Below are 13,635 nucleotides of genomic sequence, written 5' to 3'. Positions count from 1 at the left end.
AAGAAAGAAAGAAAGAAAGAAAGAAAGAAAGAAAGAAAGAAAGAAGGGAGGAAGGGAGTGAGGAAGGTGAGAGGGAGGGAGGGGGAGGAGGGAAAGAGAGAAAGAGAAAGAGAGAGAGAAAGAAAATCTCCTTTGGAACTTGTAATGCGTCACAGTGTGTCCCACTGTGTGTTCACACAGCTTTACTTTCAAATGTTCATTGCAGTGAGTCTGGTTCCAGGTTCTTAGCTTCTGCTACACTTTCAGTTCTGAAACTTCACTAGGACTCCTTTGACATTCTGTTGTTGCCCTGTGTCATGGAGATCCTGCAGTTTTGGATCTGTAGGACCAACCCCTTTAGGCACTCCAGCAGTTCATCAATGGGTTAGATGTTGGGGTTGGCCAACTCAAAGCCCTGAATCTGGGCCTGTGTGGTAGCTGAGCTGGTCAGCCTGTCAGCTGTCCAGGACAAGCTCTCTATCTAGCACTGCACCCTGCCTAGCCCCAGTTTATCCAATGTGGCAGGCAGCAAGGGGCAGAGCCAGCTCTTTAGCTCTCATGCTCATAGAGCTGGCTCACTCGTGCCCACACTAACAGGGTCAGCTCTACTGTGCTGCCCAAGGCCAGCTCTCTGGCTCTCATGATCCTAGGGCCAGCTCTCCCACCTACTTCAGGGGGTGAGGGTCAGGGGAGAGGGCATCTCTCCCTTACCCACACCACCCCAGACTAATGGCAAGACCAGCTCTCACATGCTCATGTCCTCTAGCCAGCTCACCTGCAAGCAGGGCCAGCTCTACAGTACACAATATCCTTCCTCATTGTAATCCCATTCAGTCTCATGTCTTAGGAGCCATTCAAAAGTGGATCATTTCTCAATTCAGTCATTGGAACATAGTGTCCTAGCTTGCTTTCTGTTTCTGTAAACACCATGACTAAAAGCAAGTTGAGGAGGAAAGTTTACTGCTTAAAAACCACTCATAAAGGGAAGCAGGAATGGAAGTACATGGCTCAGAAGAAGACTGCTTACTGACTTACTAGCCAGGACCCAGGGGCGGCACACCCTCCCAGATCAGTCACTAATCAAGAAAATGTCCCTCAAGCTTGACTATGGCAGTATAATAGAGGCAGTTCCTCAATTAAAGTTCCCTCTTCCCAAGTGACTTTAGCTTGTGTAAAATTGACAAAAATACTAACCACCACACTTAATTTCACACATGTTTAGGTTGAAATTCTTGTCCTGCACAGCGTAGGAAATGGTGTGAGGTTGGGCAGAGTACTTTACCTTGCCATGTTCTGTGTCCTCATGGCTGAGGGGATGAATAAAACAAAAGTCAAATTACTTTAGCCAAAAATAGCTGGTAACTTTCAGATTTCTGTTTAGATTGTTCAGTTTAGAGCCAAGAATTAGTCTATCTTATCAAAGGAAAAAATTATCTTAAGTAACTTACATTATTAAATCTTAACTATTAAGTTATTTAAAAGTACATGTTAATGCTGCATATGGTAGGGAATGTCTATAGTTTCAGCACTCAGGAGACTCATGCAGGAGGGTGAGAGTCTGAGACCATCCTGGTCTACACAGTGGGACCCGGTTTTAACTGAGACTAATCCCTACTCCATTCCACCAGATTTAACTTTTTTAGAGGACTTGACTAGTATGCACAAAGCCCTGAGTCTCATCCCTAACACTATAAAAATAGTATTAATGTTCAATTAAAATTATTCAGACATCTTACAATTCATTGAATGCCCTTCATCTGATGCAACCTGCCCTCTGCCTAGTCAGATTACTGAAATAGTCCATGAGGGAAACCATTACTGATCTACTGATTTTGGTGGCCATTGTTCATTTTATAGTGTGAAGCTGGCCCTCTTACCTCTTGTGCCTCTTCAAAGCCCTCTGCCCACCAGCAGCCAGGTGCTTCAGTGTGCCAATCTCCTGCTGACGTTCTACTGCCTTCAGCAGTACCCAGTCTTGGACTTTAACCCAAATGTGAAACCCCTGGGAATCTTGTCAAAGATCAGATTTTGCCTCAGTTAAACATGGGTAGCGCCTGAAGCTCAAATCCTCTTTAAAATTTTGTTTTCCTTATTCTTCTCAGTTTTATGAGATTTTTCACAGTTTGATACACTTCTGGTTTTTTGAGACAGGGTTTCTCTGTGTAGCCCTGGCTGTCTAGGCATCCTGGACTTGCTCCATAGACAAGGCTGTCCTTGAACTCACAGAGGTCAGCCTGCCTCTCCTCCCAAATGCTGGGATCAAAGCGATGCATTACCACCACCTGGCTCAGTTTGATACTCTTAACCAGAAATATTGAACTCTTACATTGGTTTCAGGAGCCCCAGTGGTTCTAACCCTGTTGTAGGTGTTTTTAATATTTATTATTGGTTTATCCTCTAGTAAAACTGCTGTTAATCCTCAGCAGCTGTATAACCAAATTACCACACAGAGACTGGGTTTTTAGTTAACCTAGAACACAGTGCTGGGCAATATTTACTCCCTCTAAAACCTCTAAGCCCTCAGTTTCCTAACATTTAGATTTCCCACATTATACTTGCTTTTTGTGAAATCTTAGGTCTGGTTCATGCTCCACTTCCTCCAAGATCTCTCCTCCAGCTCTGCTCTCCTCACTCTCCTTTCACCCCTTCTCCTCCTTCTCTCCTACCTTTTGGCTCCTCCCCTCTTTCCTGTCCTCTGTCTCCTCCCTGCTTAACATTGTGTCTAGTTGCTTTATTTTTGTCCTGTTTACACAAGAGTTGAGACAGGATGCTTAGAATGAGTACCACAATGCAATATTTGGATTGAAACCAGAGAGTTGGGGGTGGGGCGGGGGAAAAATCAGTATTTGAATGAACAAGGGTAAGGTGTATACATTAAAAAAAAAAAAAACATTATACCAACATAACCCAAATATGGTGATTTACTGCGCAGAACCTCTTACGTTTCTGCTTCAGAGTAGTATGGTAAATTTACATCTGCCAGGAAAACTATTTCCTTCGTATTGGGTTATTCATTCTCATTAAAATCTATTTAAACCAGACTTACGCCAAGAAGAGTTTCTGACAGCACCTCACTCTTTTGCTCAGGTTACTATTAGAATTTATAAATATATTCACTAATTCGCATGTGTGTGTGTAGGTACTTTGTTTTGTTTTGTTTTTTACTCTGTACATGTATGTTTACATATATGTTTATGCTATCCCAGAGAGCTTATGTTCTGTTATGTTCTGCTCAAGTGTGTTTGTTTTGTTTGTTTGTTGGGTTGGTTGGTTGATTTGGTTTGTTTCTTTTTGTTAATTTGTTTTTGTTTGGTTTGGTTTTTCAAGACTGAGTTTCTCTGTGTAACCTGTGCTGTTGTGGAATTCTGTAGACAAGGAGGCTTCAAATTCAGGGATCCACCTGCCTCTGCTTCCCAAGTGCTGGGATCACAGGCATGTGCCACCACTACCTGGTGTTGTTGTTTTGAGATGGTTTCATGTAGTCTAGACTGGCCTCATTCTTGCCGTGTAGCCAAGGATGGCCTGAACTTCTGATCTTTCTGCTTCTACCCAAGTGTTGACATTACAGTCATGCATTGCCACACAGTTTTATATGGTGTTCCAGAGCTTTGTGCATGCCAGGCAAGCACTCTGCTGATTAAGCTACATCCACTATACGGTTTCTTGTTACCTTTTCATTCCTTTCTTTGACATTTTAATCAGTTATCCATCTGTGTATGATTTTATCATCATACAGATGCTTAGTTCTAGTATAGCTTTTTTCTTTTGTTTTGTTTTTCAAGACAGGGTTTCTCTGTATAGACTTGGCTGTCTTGGACTCAGTTTGTAGACCAGGCTGGCCTTGAACTCACAGTGATCCACCTGCATCTGCTTCCCAGAGTGCTGGGATCACAGGTGTGTGCCACCATACCCAGTTGCTGTGACATTTTTTAATGTCTTTTTTCCCCTTCTGTTTCCATACCTCTATTTCTTTATAGACCCCAGTTTAATGAAAGAAGAACAAATGTCAAAGGCCCAACAGTTCACCAGAAGCTTTGAGGAGGGGCTGGGCTTTGAGTATGTGATGTTCTATAGTAACGCTGAGAAGAGGATAGTCTGCTTCTTTCAAGGAGGTCTGCACCTGCAAGGTGTACCTGGGTAAGAGTACATCTTAGCAGCATGGAGCCAAAAGAGGGTTATTCTCACATATCTAAGGACTTCGAAGGTGACATTAAAGTGGTAATGTAGATACATAATTACTGATATAGAAAGATGTTTATATCATGCTATTGAAAATTATACTAGTTACATTTAAAATTTTTAACATAATATTAAATGATACATATAATATAGTACAATAGGATATATGATATATATTTATTATAGGACATAGGTAACAGAATATGATGAACACATTTGTAGTGGTTTGGCCATGACTTGGGGCCTTAAGATTTCTTCCTTCTATTTATCTGCACTTCGTAAACTGTAAAAATTTCTTTTATTATTATTTTAAACTCTGTGCATATGCATGTGTGAGTGTAGGTGCCCAAGGAATCCAGAGGTTTTAGATCCTCCTGGAACTGTAGTTGCAGGTGCTGGTAAACCATCCAGCATGGGTGCTGGGAACCAAACACATGGGCTAAGTTAACTTAACTGCTGAGGAATGGCTCCAGCCCCACTTTCTAAGCGTAAACAAGGAGTATGTCTATCTACTAGCAGAGTGTTCTTAATTAAATTTTAGCTTTTTCATGCTATGATGTGGTTACTGCTAAGTTTCATTATAAGTACCCTTTCTGCTATGGACAAAGTTATGGATATGGATATTATTTAACATTAAATATACTACATAAGGTAATGTATAAAGACACTTGAATAATTTCTGTTGTGAGAGGCTGTTTCCGGACTTCTGAAACTTTCTCTTCCTCTGCTGTTGTGAGTAGATTTCTTCATGGAGGTGCCATTGCAACCATCATTGATGTTACTGCTGGCATGTGCGCGATTGCGGAGGGAATTGTCATGACTGCCAACCTAAACATCAGCTATAAAAAGTAAGTCTATAGTAATTTACCTTATGTTCTTAAGTCAAATTTTTCAGCAGCAGACCCTGAGGCAAGGTGGATGTGGTTACTGTCAAGAAAGTGCTCCCAAAGGACTAGCAAGGAAGATGGAGAAGCAGGACAGTGAGGAAGCCACCAAACTTCTGCACAGAGTAGCTCCAGCCAGACAATCAAAGAAATTCTGGGAAGAGAAATTCATGCTCCAGAATCATTCTGTGTATCAGTACAGAGGCAGGGATAATAACCAGTTATAGAATGAGGACTTCCCTGGCTCTCTATATTTGAGAAAAGCATCATCTAGGGAAATAATTTGTTTTTATTTTTCATTAACTTGAAGGGCATGCCATGTTGTGCATAGAGAAGTCAGCAATCTCCTACCATGTTGATCCTACAGATTAAACACAGGCCATCAGGTTCAGCCTCAAGTGCCCCCAACTGGCCGAACATATCAGTAAGATCTGGATGGAGCCCAAAAATTCCCTATATGTTAAAAGAGAAAGAGAGAGATTTCTCATAACTTTACACAGAGAAATCAAGTGGAAATAAAATGAGCTTGGATCCATTAAAAAGCAAAGTTCAGCATGATCTTCACCATCCAGCTACAGTCCTACACCAAACAGCCTAATGGCTTCCAGCAAGGAGTAGAAAATGAACTGTAGAGCAAAACAAGGTGTAAGAACAATGGCTTCAAAGTATGAAGTCTCCAAGGGAGGTTTTGTGGGTTATTACTACAAACATAAGTTACCAAACATCTTCCCTTTACATATCACAAAAACTGTTATTACTTGAGTAGTAGTTTTTGGAAGCTATGCTTCATAGATTATGAGTTTATTATCTATAGCTAATTATAAGCTTATCGTCTATAGCTAATGTATTATATTAAAGTTCTCCTATAGAAAAGTTTATTTCAGAGGTCAGTAAACTTTTTCTGTTAATATCTTATATTTGTGGTCTATGTAGTCGTGACTACATCTTTTCATCTCAGCCTTGAAAGCACAGCAGCAGCTGTAGATAGTGCATTAGGATAGCTGTGTTCCCGTTAATTTCATTTGTAAAAGCAATAGCCAGTGCACTGTAGTTTGCCAAACTCTGGACTGTGTACCCAGGGGTCCAACTGGAAAAGGGACAGAGCTACTTACCTTCTGTTGTAACTCCTCTGCCCCTTAGCTTTCATCAGACAAAAGCAGGTAATTGCCATTTTAACTTCTTCCTATCTAGTAGCCAATAATGGTGACTTCAAATTATTTATGCAAGATGAAATTTGTCATCTAAGGACCATCAGAAAAGGTACCCTAAGCCACCAAGGTTCCCACAGATGAGGGGCTACATCCATTCTTTTGCATGTAAATATTCAGGTTTTTTTATTTGTTGAAGAGACTGTTTTGCCCATTGTGTATTCTTGATACAGCTGACTGTGAGGTTGAGGAGATTATTCAGTTGGTTAAGTTCATGCTGTTCATGCATGAGGGTCTGAGTTCAGAACCCCAGCACCCACAATAGATATAGTATCACAGGACTGCAATTGCAGTGCGGGGAGGGTCCCTGCACCGGCTGAGCACACAGTCGGAGCAGGTCAGGGAGCTGTAGGTGCCTATGAAACCTTGGCTCAGAACATAAAGTGGAGAGTGGCTGAGAAAAACAGCAGACATTGACCGCCATTGCTATTCTCTTGTCTCTAAACACACTGAGGTGGACAAAACAGCTCAAAACTGGTGTTGCTCAAAGGGGCAGTATCTGAGCCTATAACTGCTTCACGACATGTCAGGCCAGAAGCTCTCCATCAGACTTCCTGATTCTATGTGGCAGAAAAGAAATACTAGCCAGAAGGTGTTGGTGCACAGCTTTAATCCCAGCACTCAGGAGGCAGGTGGATCTCTGAGTTAGAGGCCAGCCTGGTCTACAAAGCAAGTTCCAGAACTGTTACACAGAGAAACCCTGTCGCAAAAAAACAAAGGAAAAAATACTGAAAGACATTCTTCCTTTAAAATGAGCAGATCCTGCATCAAATACATACATACATACATACATACATACATACATACATACATACATACATACATACATACGAGGAGGATCAGGCTAGAAAGCCAGCTCAGCAGTTACCCCATGGTAGGCGGCTCATAACCACCAGCAACTCCATCTCCAGGGGCTCTGACATCCTCCTTTGGCCTCCACAGTCACCTTTATATACATGGCATACACTTTATACAAACATACAGTCACCTTTATATACATGGCATACACTTTATATAAACATACACAAAGAAATAAAAGAGGTAAATGTTTTAAAGTTTCAAAGAGTATCAGCAAAAACAATAAAGAACAAATTTAGATCCTCAAAGACTGTAGATATCCTTATGGGATAATCAAATATATACTACGATGTAAGATAGTATTGTTTTCATTAAATAAATGAAAGAAAAAATCACGAAAATAAAAAGCAAAAAGCAGCTAAAGATTATTAATTAGATTTACTGTGGAATTTAATAGAAAGTTTACGTGAAGGTGTAATTATTTTTTAAAGGGGGAGGGGAGCTATTTACGTACAACTGGAAGTGACCAGAAGTATACAACTAAAGACATCATTACCCTGCAGACACAATGCCAATGAAGCTCAAAACGTATTTTGTTGTTGTTTTTTTTTTTTTTTTTTTGAACCTATTTAGAAACTCAAGCCAGGCAATGGTGGTGAATACCTTTAGTCCCAGCACTTGGAAGACAGAGGCAGGAGAATCTCTGAATTTTTGAGGCCAGCCTGGTCTATAGAGTGAGATCCAGGACAGCCAGGACTACACAGAGAAACCTTGTTTTGAAAAACCATACAAAAGGAAAAAAAAAGGAGAGAGAGAGAGAGAGAGAGAGAGGGAGGGAGAAAGAGATTCAAAACCACGGCTCAAGCTTTTTTCAATTTTCTGTTATAACTGCCTCTTGTGGCATATCTGATAGAGGGCTTCACTGCCTCATGAAGGTTTTGGAAGTGGATCATTCATTCTTGGGAAGTCACTCTTTAATAGGGAAGCTTTGCTTCTGCTCTTTGAGAGAATGGGTGGAAGCATCTTAGCTCTATGGGCTTCCTCTTAAGGTTTAGGTTACATTTTGTTCTCTCTACCTTTCAGAAGTTCAGATCAGTGTGTAGCAGTTGGTTTCACACTTGGAAAGCTTACTCCTCTAAAATGTACAATTAAATACCATCCTGTGTATTTCGCTGAAAATTCACTTACAAATTTTATAATCTCATAGTTTTCATAATCTCACATCCCAGTGAAACATCAAATCACATCTCCCTACATGATAGTTCCTCTTTTCTTAAGATTTTTTCCAGATTCCATTCAGCAGACCTGTATACTCATCTACTCCATTATTTCAGTGAGACATTCAATCCATGTCCACTGCAGCTAAACTAATGAAGACATGCCAAGCTTAAGTGCAAAATGAAACGAATTATTCCAGTCAGATTGACATGGATTCTACCAAGTTGGTAAAGCATTGGCTACTCTCTGACCCTGAGATGGCTCATCCAGTAAGAGGTGAACAATTTGATATGTTGAATAGTGGCTTGAAATTATTTTAAGAATGGGGGGATAGATACTTTGAATCCAGTAAAGAGAGTATAGAAATAAAAGGAGATGTGATATAATGGTAACATTTCAAAGCTGTAGTAAGAGCAGTAGGGGGAAAAAATTGTTTCCAAAAGAAGAAGAATGTATGAACATATTCTTGTCTAGAAAGAATAACATAAATCCACAAAAAAAAAATACAACAAATATCAATCAGGATAAATAGCAGTAATCTATGCAGCTACTCTAGAGAAGTTACAGAACTATTAAAAGCATCAGAAACAAAGGAGCATCCATAAGACAACTGTTTCAGAAGCAAGAAGGCACCATTGCTCTATCAGTAAACCTCCCAACAGCAACAGCAGAGAGAGGCTCAGACAGTGTCTCCATTTCACCCAGCTTGGAACTGTGCTCCAAGCATACTGATATTCAAAGGGCAACATCAAGTTGTTTCCATTGAGCCAAAAATTGAGAAAGTTTGTGGAAAAAATAGGGCAATACCCAGGAAGCATATGGAAGACTACCACAGAGGGAAGGAAAGCAATGCCAGAATGACCAGAGGGAAAATGATGGAAGCATACAATGAGCAAATAAATGGTACATGTGCAGAACATGGGTCTCAGCAGCAAGACCAATGCCTGCATCCTGGAGAATAGCAAGAAGCTGGAACACTTACACAGTGACAGAGCTGGGGAGAAGGCAAATGAAAGTCCTTGTGTTTTTCAGCAAGGAGGAGATTAAAATGAGTGATAACTGATATGCAAAGCACTAGAAAAGTACAAGTAAATAGTTAAGAAAAAAACCTAATTCTTTAAAACAAGAAAAAAAAAACAGAGAATGTGACTCAAATAGAAAACAAAGTAAGAAAGTACAGCAAGTGAGGTAATAACTGACCTCAGTCCAAAGGCAGGTTATAAAATTGAATTTAATATAAAAAGCTAAAACTATGTGAAACATCTAAAAATACAAAAAAAAAAAAAAGTGGGTTTTTTTTCTTTCTTTTTTTAGTTGTTCTTTCAAGATAGGGTTTTTCTGTGTAGCCTTGGCTGTCCTGGACTTACTTTGTAGGCCAGGCTGGATCTGCCTCTGCCTCCCAGTATGCTGGAACTCAAGGCGTGCATCACTGCATCACTGCACCCGGCACAGATAAATACATAAATAAATAAGGTTTGCTGTTCTTGTTGTTGAGACCAGATCCCTCTGTATAGCCCTGGCTGACTTGGAGCTCCGTGTAAAGACCATGCTGGCCTTGAATTCACAGAGGTCTCCTGCCTCTGCCTCCTGATTGTTGGGATCTCATGCCCAATCCTCCCTGTAGGCAGTAGTGTGTAGGGGGGAAAGGAGGCAAGAGAGACTGCTGGTGTCAGAGCTCCACAGGAACAGCCTAGCTAAGATGGTCAGTATTCCCTGGCATGGGGTGTGAATATCCACTTACTGTGCACCTGGTAATCTCTCAGTACCACAAATTTAGCAAAATGATTTTTTTCTCCCTTCTGTAGACCCATCCCCCTTTGTTCTGTTGTGGTGTTAAATAGCCAGCTTGATAAAGTTGAAGGAAGGAAAGTTTTCGTTTCCTGTACTGTTCAAAGTATTGACGAAAGGACTGTGCACACAGAGGCAACAGGTGAGAGCTGTTGTTTTCATTTTATAACTCACAGAAGTTTTGAATTTCATGCCGTGCACGAGACAGATCAAATGCTTTGGTGTTGGGTTTTAGTTTGAGTTTTTATTGTTTGAGACAAGGTTTTGTCTAGCCTATGATGGCCTTGAAATTGCTATGTAGCAAAGGCTAACCCTGAACTCCTGATCCTCCTGTCTCTACTTCCTGAGTACTAGAATTACAGATTCGAGTCATCCCATCACACCTGTCTCAGGTTGATTGGGTTTGTTTTTGTTTTGGGGGTGGGTGTGTATGTATTTTTTTTTTCTTTCTGAGACAGGATCTCACTATGTAAACCAGGCTGATCTCAAACTCACAGAGATCCACGTGCCTCTACCTCCCAAACACTAGAATTAAAGGTCTGTGTCACCACATCTGGCTAAAATGGGATCTTAATGTCATATAGATTTGCATTTCCCAGGTAATCGGTAGAGGTGAATATCTCTTCATATGTTCAAAGACCATGTTTATTTCCCATTCTGTGAAATTCCTGCTGGTTCATTTTTTTCTTTTCTTTTTTCTCATTCTTACCAGTTTACAGGAACGCTTTAGATATTTTAGGTTAAGCTTATATCAGATACGTAGAAACTGCATGCATCTTTTAGTGTGCAAGATGGTTTTATTTGCTTTAAGGTATCTCTTTATGAACAGAAGTTTTGTTTTTGTTTTAGTTTTTTTTTTACTTTTTCACATGGCATATGGCTTTTGGGGTTTTTTTGTTATTTTCTTATTAATTACACTTTATTCACTTTGTATCCCCCCCCCATAAAGCTCTCCCTCCTCCCCTCCCGATCCCACCCTCCCTGCCCCTTCTTCACGCATGCCCCTCCCCAAGTCCACTCATAGGGAAGGTCCTCCTCTCCTTCCTTCTGATCTTAGTCTATCATATCTCATCAGGAGTGGCTACATTGTCATCTTCTGTGGCCTGGTAAGGCTGCTTCCCCTTCAGGGGGAGGTGATCAAAGAGCAGGCCAATCAGTTTATGTCAGAGGCAGTCCCTCTTCCCATTACTATGTAACCCACTTGGTATGAGCAGAAGTTTTAATGTTAATAGTCACATTTATTGTATTTTCATTTATGAGTAATGCTTAAGAAATTCATATTTAAGAAATTCACTTTTCTCCTAAGCGTCAGCTTTTTACAAGAATGATGGCTCAGGGAGCAGGAGGATGACATTACTGATCTGAGTCCACAGTTTGTTTGCAGCTCCATTCCAGGCTGTAAGCTCGTAATCCAAGACTTTCTAGGCTAGATTGCATCTATTGCTGTGAAAAAACACCCTGACCAAATTCAATTTAGAGAAAGAAAAGGCTTATTTCAGCTTACACTTCAGGTAACAGTCCAACCTTGAGGGAAGTCTGGGCAAGAACTCAAGGCAGAAACCACGAAGGCACACTGCCTCAGTAAGCAGCTTCATGCCGAGCCTTCTAAACAGCCCAGAACTACCTGCTCCCACAGACATGCTCACAGACCAATCAGATACAGGCAGTCCCTCAACTGAGACTCCCTTCTCGGGTGCCAAGACTGACAGGTTAACAGTTAAAGCTTATTATGACACTCACTAAACCTGTCCATATCAGTTGGCTCAGTTGTAAACTTAAACTTACTTCTCATTTCTGGGATACCTCTTTTTTTTTTTTTTTTTTTTGTTACATTTTATTAACTCTGTATCTTGCTCCCTTATTCCCTCCCAATCCCACCCTCTCTCCCTCATCTCCTCCCTGCCCCTTTCCAAGTCCACTGATTGGGGAGGACCTCCTCCCCTTTCATCTGACCCTGTTTTATCAGGTATCTTAAGGACTGGCTGCAAAGTCCTCCTCTGTGGCCTAGCAGAACTGCTCCTCCCTTGGGGGGGTGGGGAGGTCAAAGAGCCTGCCATTGAGTTCCTGCCAGAAATAGTCCCTGTTCCCCTTACTATGGGAAACCAATTGGTTACTGAGCTACCACTGGCTACATCCGAGCAGAGGTTCTAGGTTATGTCCGTACATGGTCTTTGGTAGAGTGTCAGTCTCAGAAAAGACCCCTGTGCCCAGATATATTTGGTCCTTGTGGAGCTCCTATCCTCTCCATGTCATACTAACTCTGGGATACCTCTTAATAGAAGTATTAAGAAATCATGAAACAGTACAGGACCTGGTGAGGGGAGGTGGCTGCCCTGGAACTCACTATAGAAATCAGGCTGGCTTTGAACTCACAGAGATTTCCCTGCCTCTGCCTCCCATGTGCTGGTATTAAATGTGTATGCCACCACCCCCAGCCAAAAATTAATTCTTAAGTTTTCTAAAAAATGAGAGTAGAAAGATAGAGGCATAAGAAATCCCTTTCTGTTTTTTTGCTTGGGCTCATCAAATGGAAAACAGTTGGCTTACAATCATCTATTGTTTTGCTTTAGCTTTATTTATAAAACTGGATCCTGACAAACGTTTGGCATAAAAGAACTTCTGGTAAATTCTACACTGTTCTGCATGAGGTTCTTCCTCCTCCAGAAGCAATACCTATCTCCACTCCTGTCACAGCTGCTGGAACCCCGGGAAAGCCTGCTCTCACAGACCCTTCAAAATGGCCTCTGAAATACGGCTGCAGGAACCCACTCTACACCTTCCAGACCACAATCTTCTCTATCTCCCTAGGACAAATGTGTGGTTCTGACATGTGAACAGACTAAAGCTAACAAACAGCCCTTGATGTCCTACAGACTGCAGGAAAAAAAAATGTGTACTGAAACTGTTACTGCAAACATGGAAATGCAAGAAAATCTAGGCAGGGATAAATGCGTGTGGCAGTGTGTGTGCCGTGCATACATGTGTAAGTACATACTGTGTGTTTCAAGCTGCACTGTGTCTGCACAGACATCTCTCTGGCCATGTTAGGGTATACAGCTTGATCCTGTGACAATGGATCTACACATTATTAACTGCTGTTCATTTTTTCAACAGCCTGTGCTGTTGTCTTTAAAACAGTAGTTTGTCATTGTCGGAAGTAGGCTCTGTTAGCTCTCTGGGGCTATAAAAAAAATTAATAACTACAAACTAGATGGTTTAGACCAACAAAAATTTCACTATATCACAGTCCCAGAGGCCAGAAATCAAAAAGTATTAACAAAACCTCTTCTTCTTAAGGTTCTGGGAAGAAACTTTCACATTTCTCTCCTGGCTTCTACCAAGGAAGCCTCCAGCTTTTCTTGGTTTTGAGACACAGCATGATTTCCCATTGTATTTCTATATCATCTCTCTCTGTTATCCGTGGATCCAAATTTCACTTTGTAAATATTTATTTATTTGTGTGTGTGTGCTCAAGAGCTAAAATAAATGGGGAGATTAATATTCTAGAAAGCATATTTGCTTCTTGTCTTCATCTGTGTGTGTGTGTGTGTGTGTGTGTGTGTGTGTGTGTGTGTGTGTGT

General features: G+C 41.0%; 1 protein-coding gene across 3 annotated transcripts in view; it reads left to right on the top strand.

Moving 5' to 3' along the window:
* The window catches only part of Them4 (thioesterase superfamily member 4), a 21,442-nt gene extending 7,875 nt beyond the window's left edge, over positions 1–13,567 (top strand). For 2 of the 3 annotated variants that reach the window (XM_055609106.1, XM_055609109.1), the window contains exons 3-6: positions 3,957–4,116; positions 4,899–5,006; positions 10,072–10,196; positions 12,625–13,567. In XM_055609106.1, the coding sequence (XP_055465081.1) occupies positions 3,957–4,116; positions 4,899–5,006; positions 10,072–10,196; positions 12,625–12,665 (434 nt within the window). In that variant the 3' untranslated portion in view covers positions 12,666–13,567. Of the gene's footprint in view, positions 1–3,956; positions 4,117–4,898; positions 5,007–8,326; positions 8,543–10,071; positions 10,197–12,624 lie in introns of those variants that run through there. The other variant, XR_008720349.1, reaches the window with a different exon arrangement.
* The last annotated feature ends 68 nt before the right edge of the window (positions 13,568–13,635 follow it).

The sequence above is a fragment of the Psammomys obesus genome, unplaced genomic scaffold (assembly GCF_907164565.1).
Source record: "Psammomys obesus unplaced genomic scaffold, mPsaObe1.curated_primary_1811, whole genome shotgun sequence".
Classification (NCBI taxonomy): domain Eukaryota; kingdom Metazoa; phylum Chordata; class Mammalia; order Rodentia; family Muridae; genus Psammomys; species Psammomys obesus.
The sequence above is the reverse complement of the archived record's forward strand: the minus strand, read 5'-3'. Positions and strand labels throughout refer to the sequence as shown.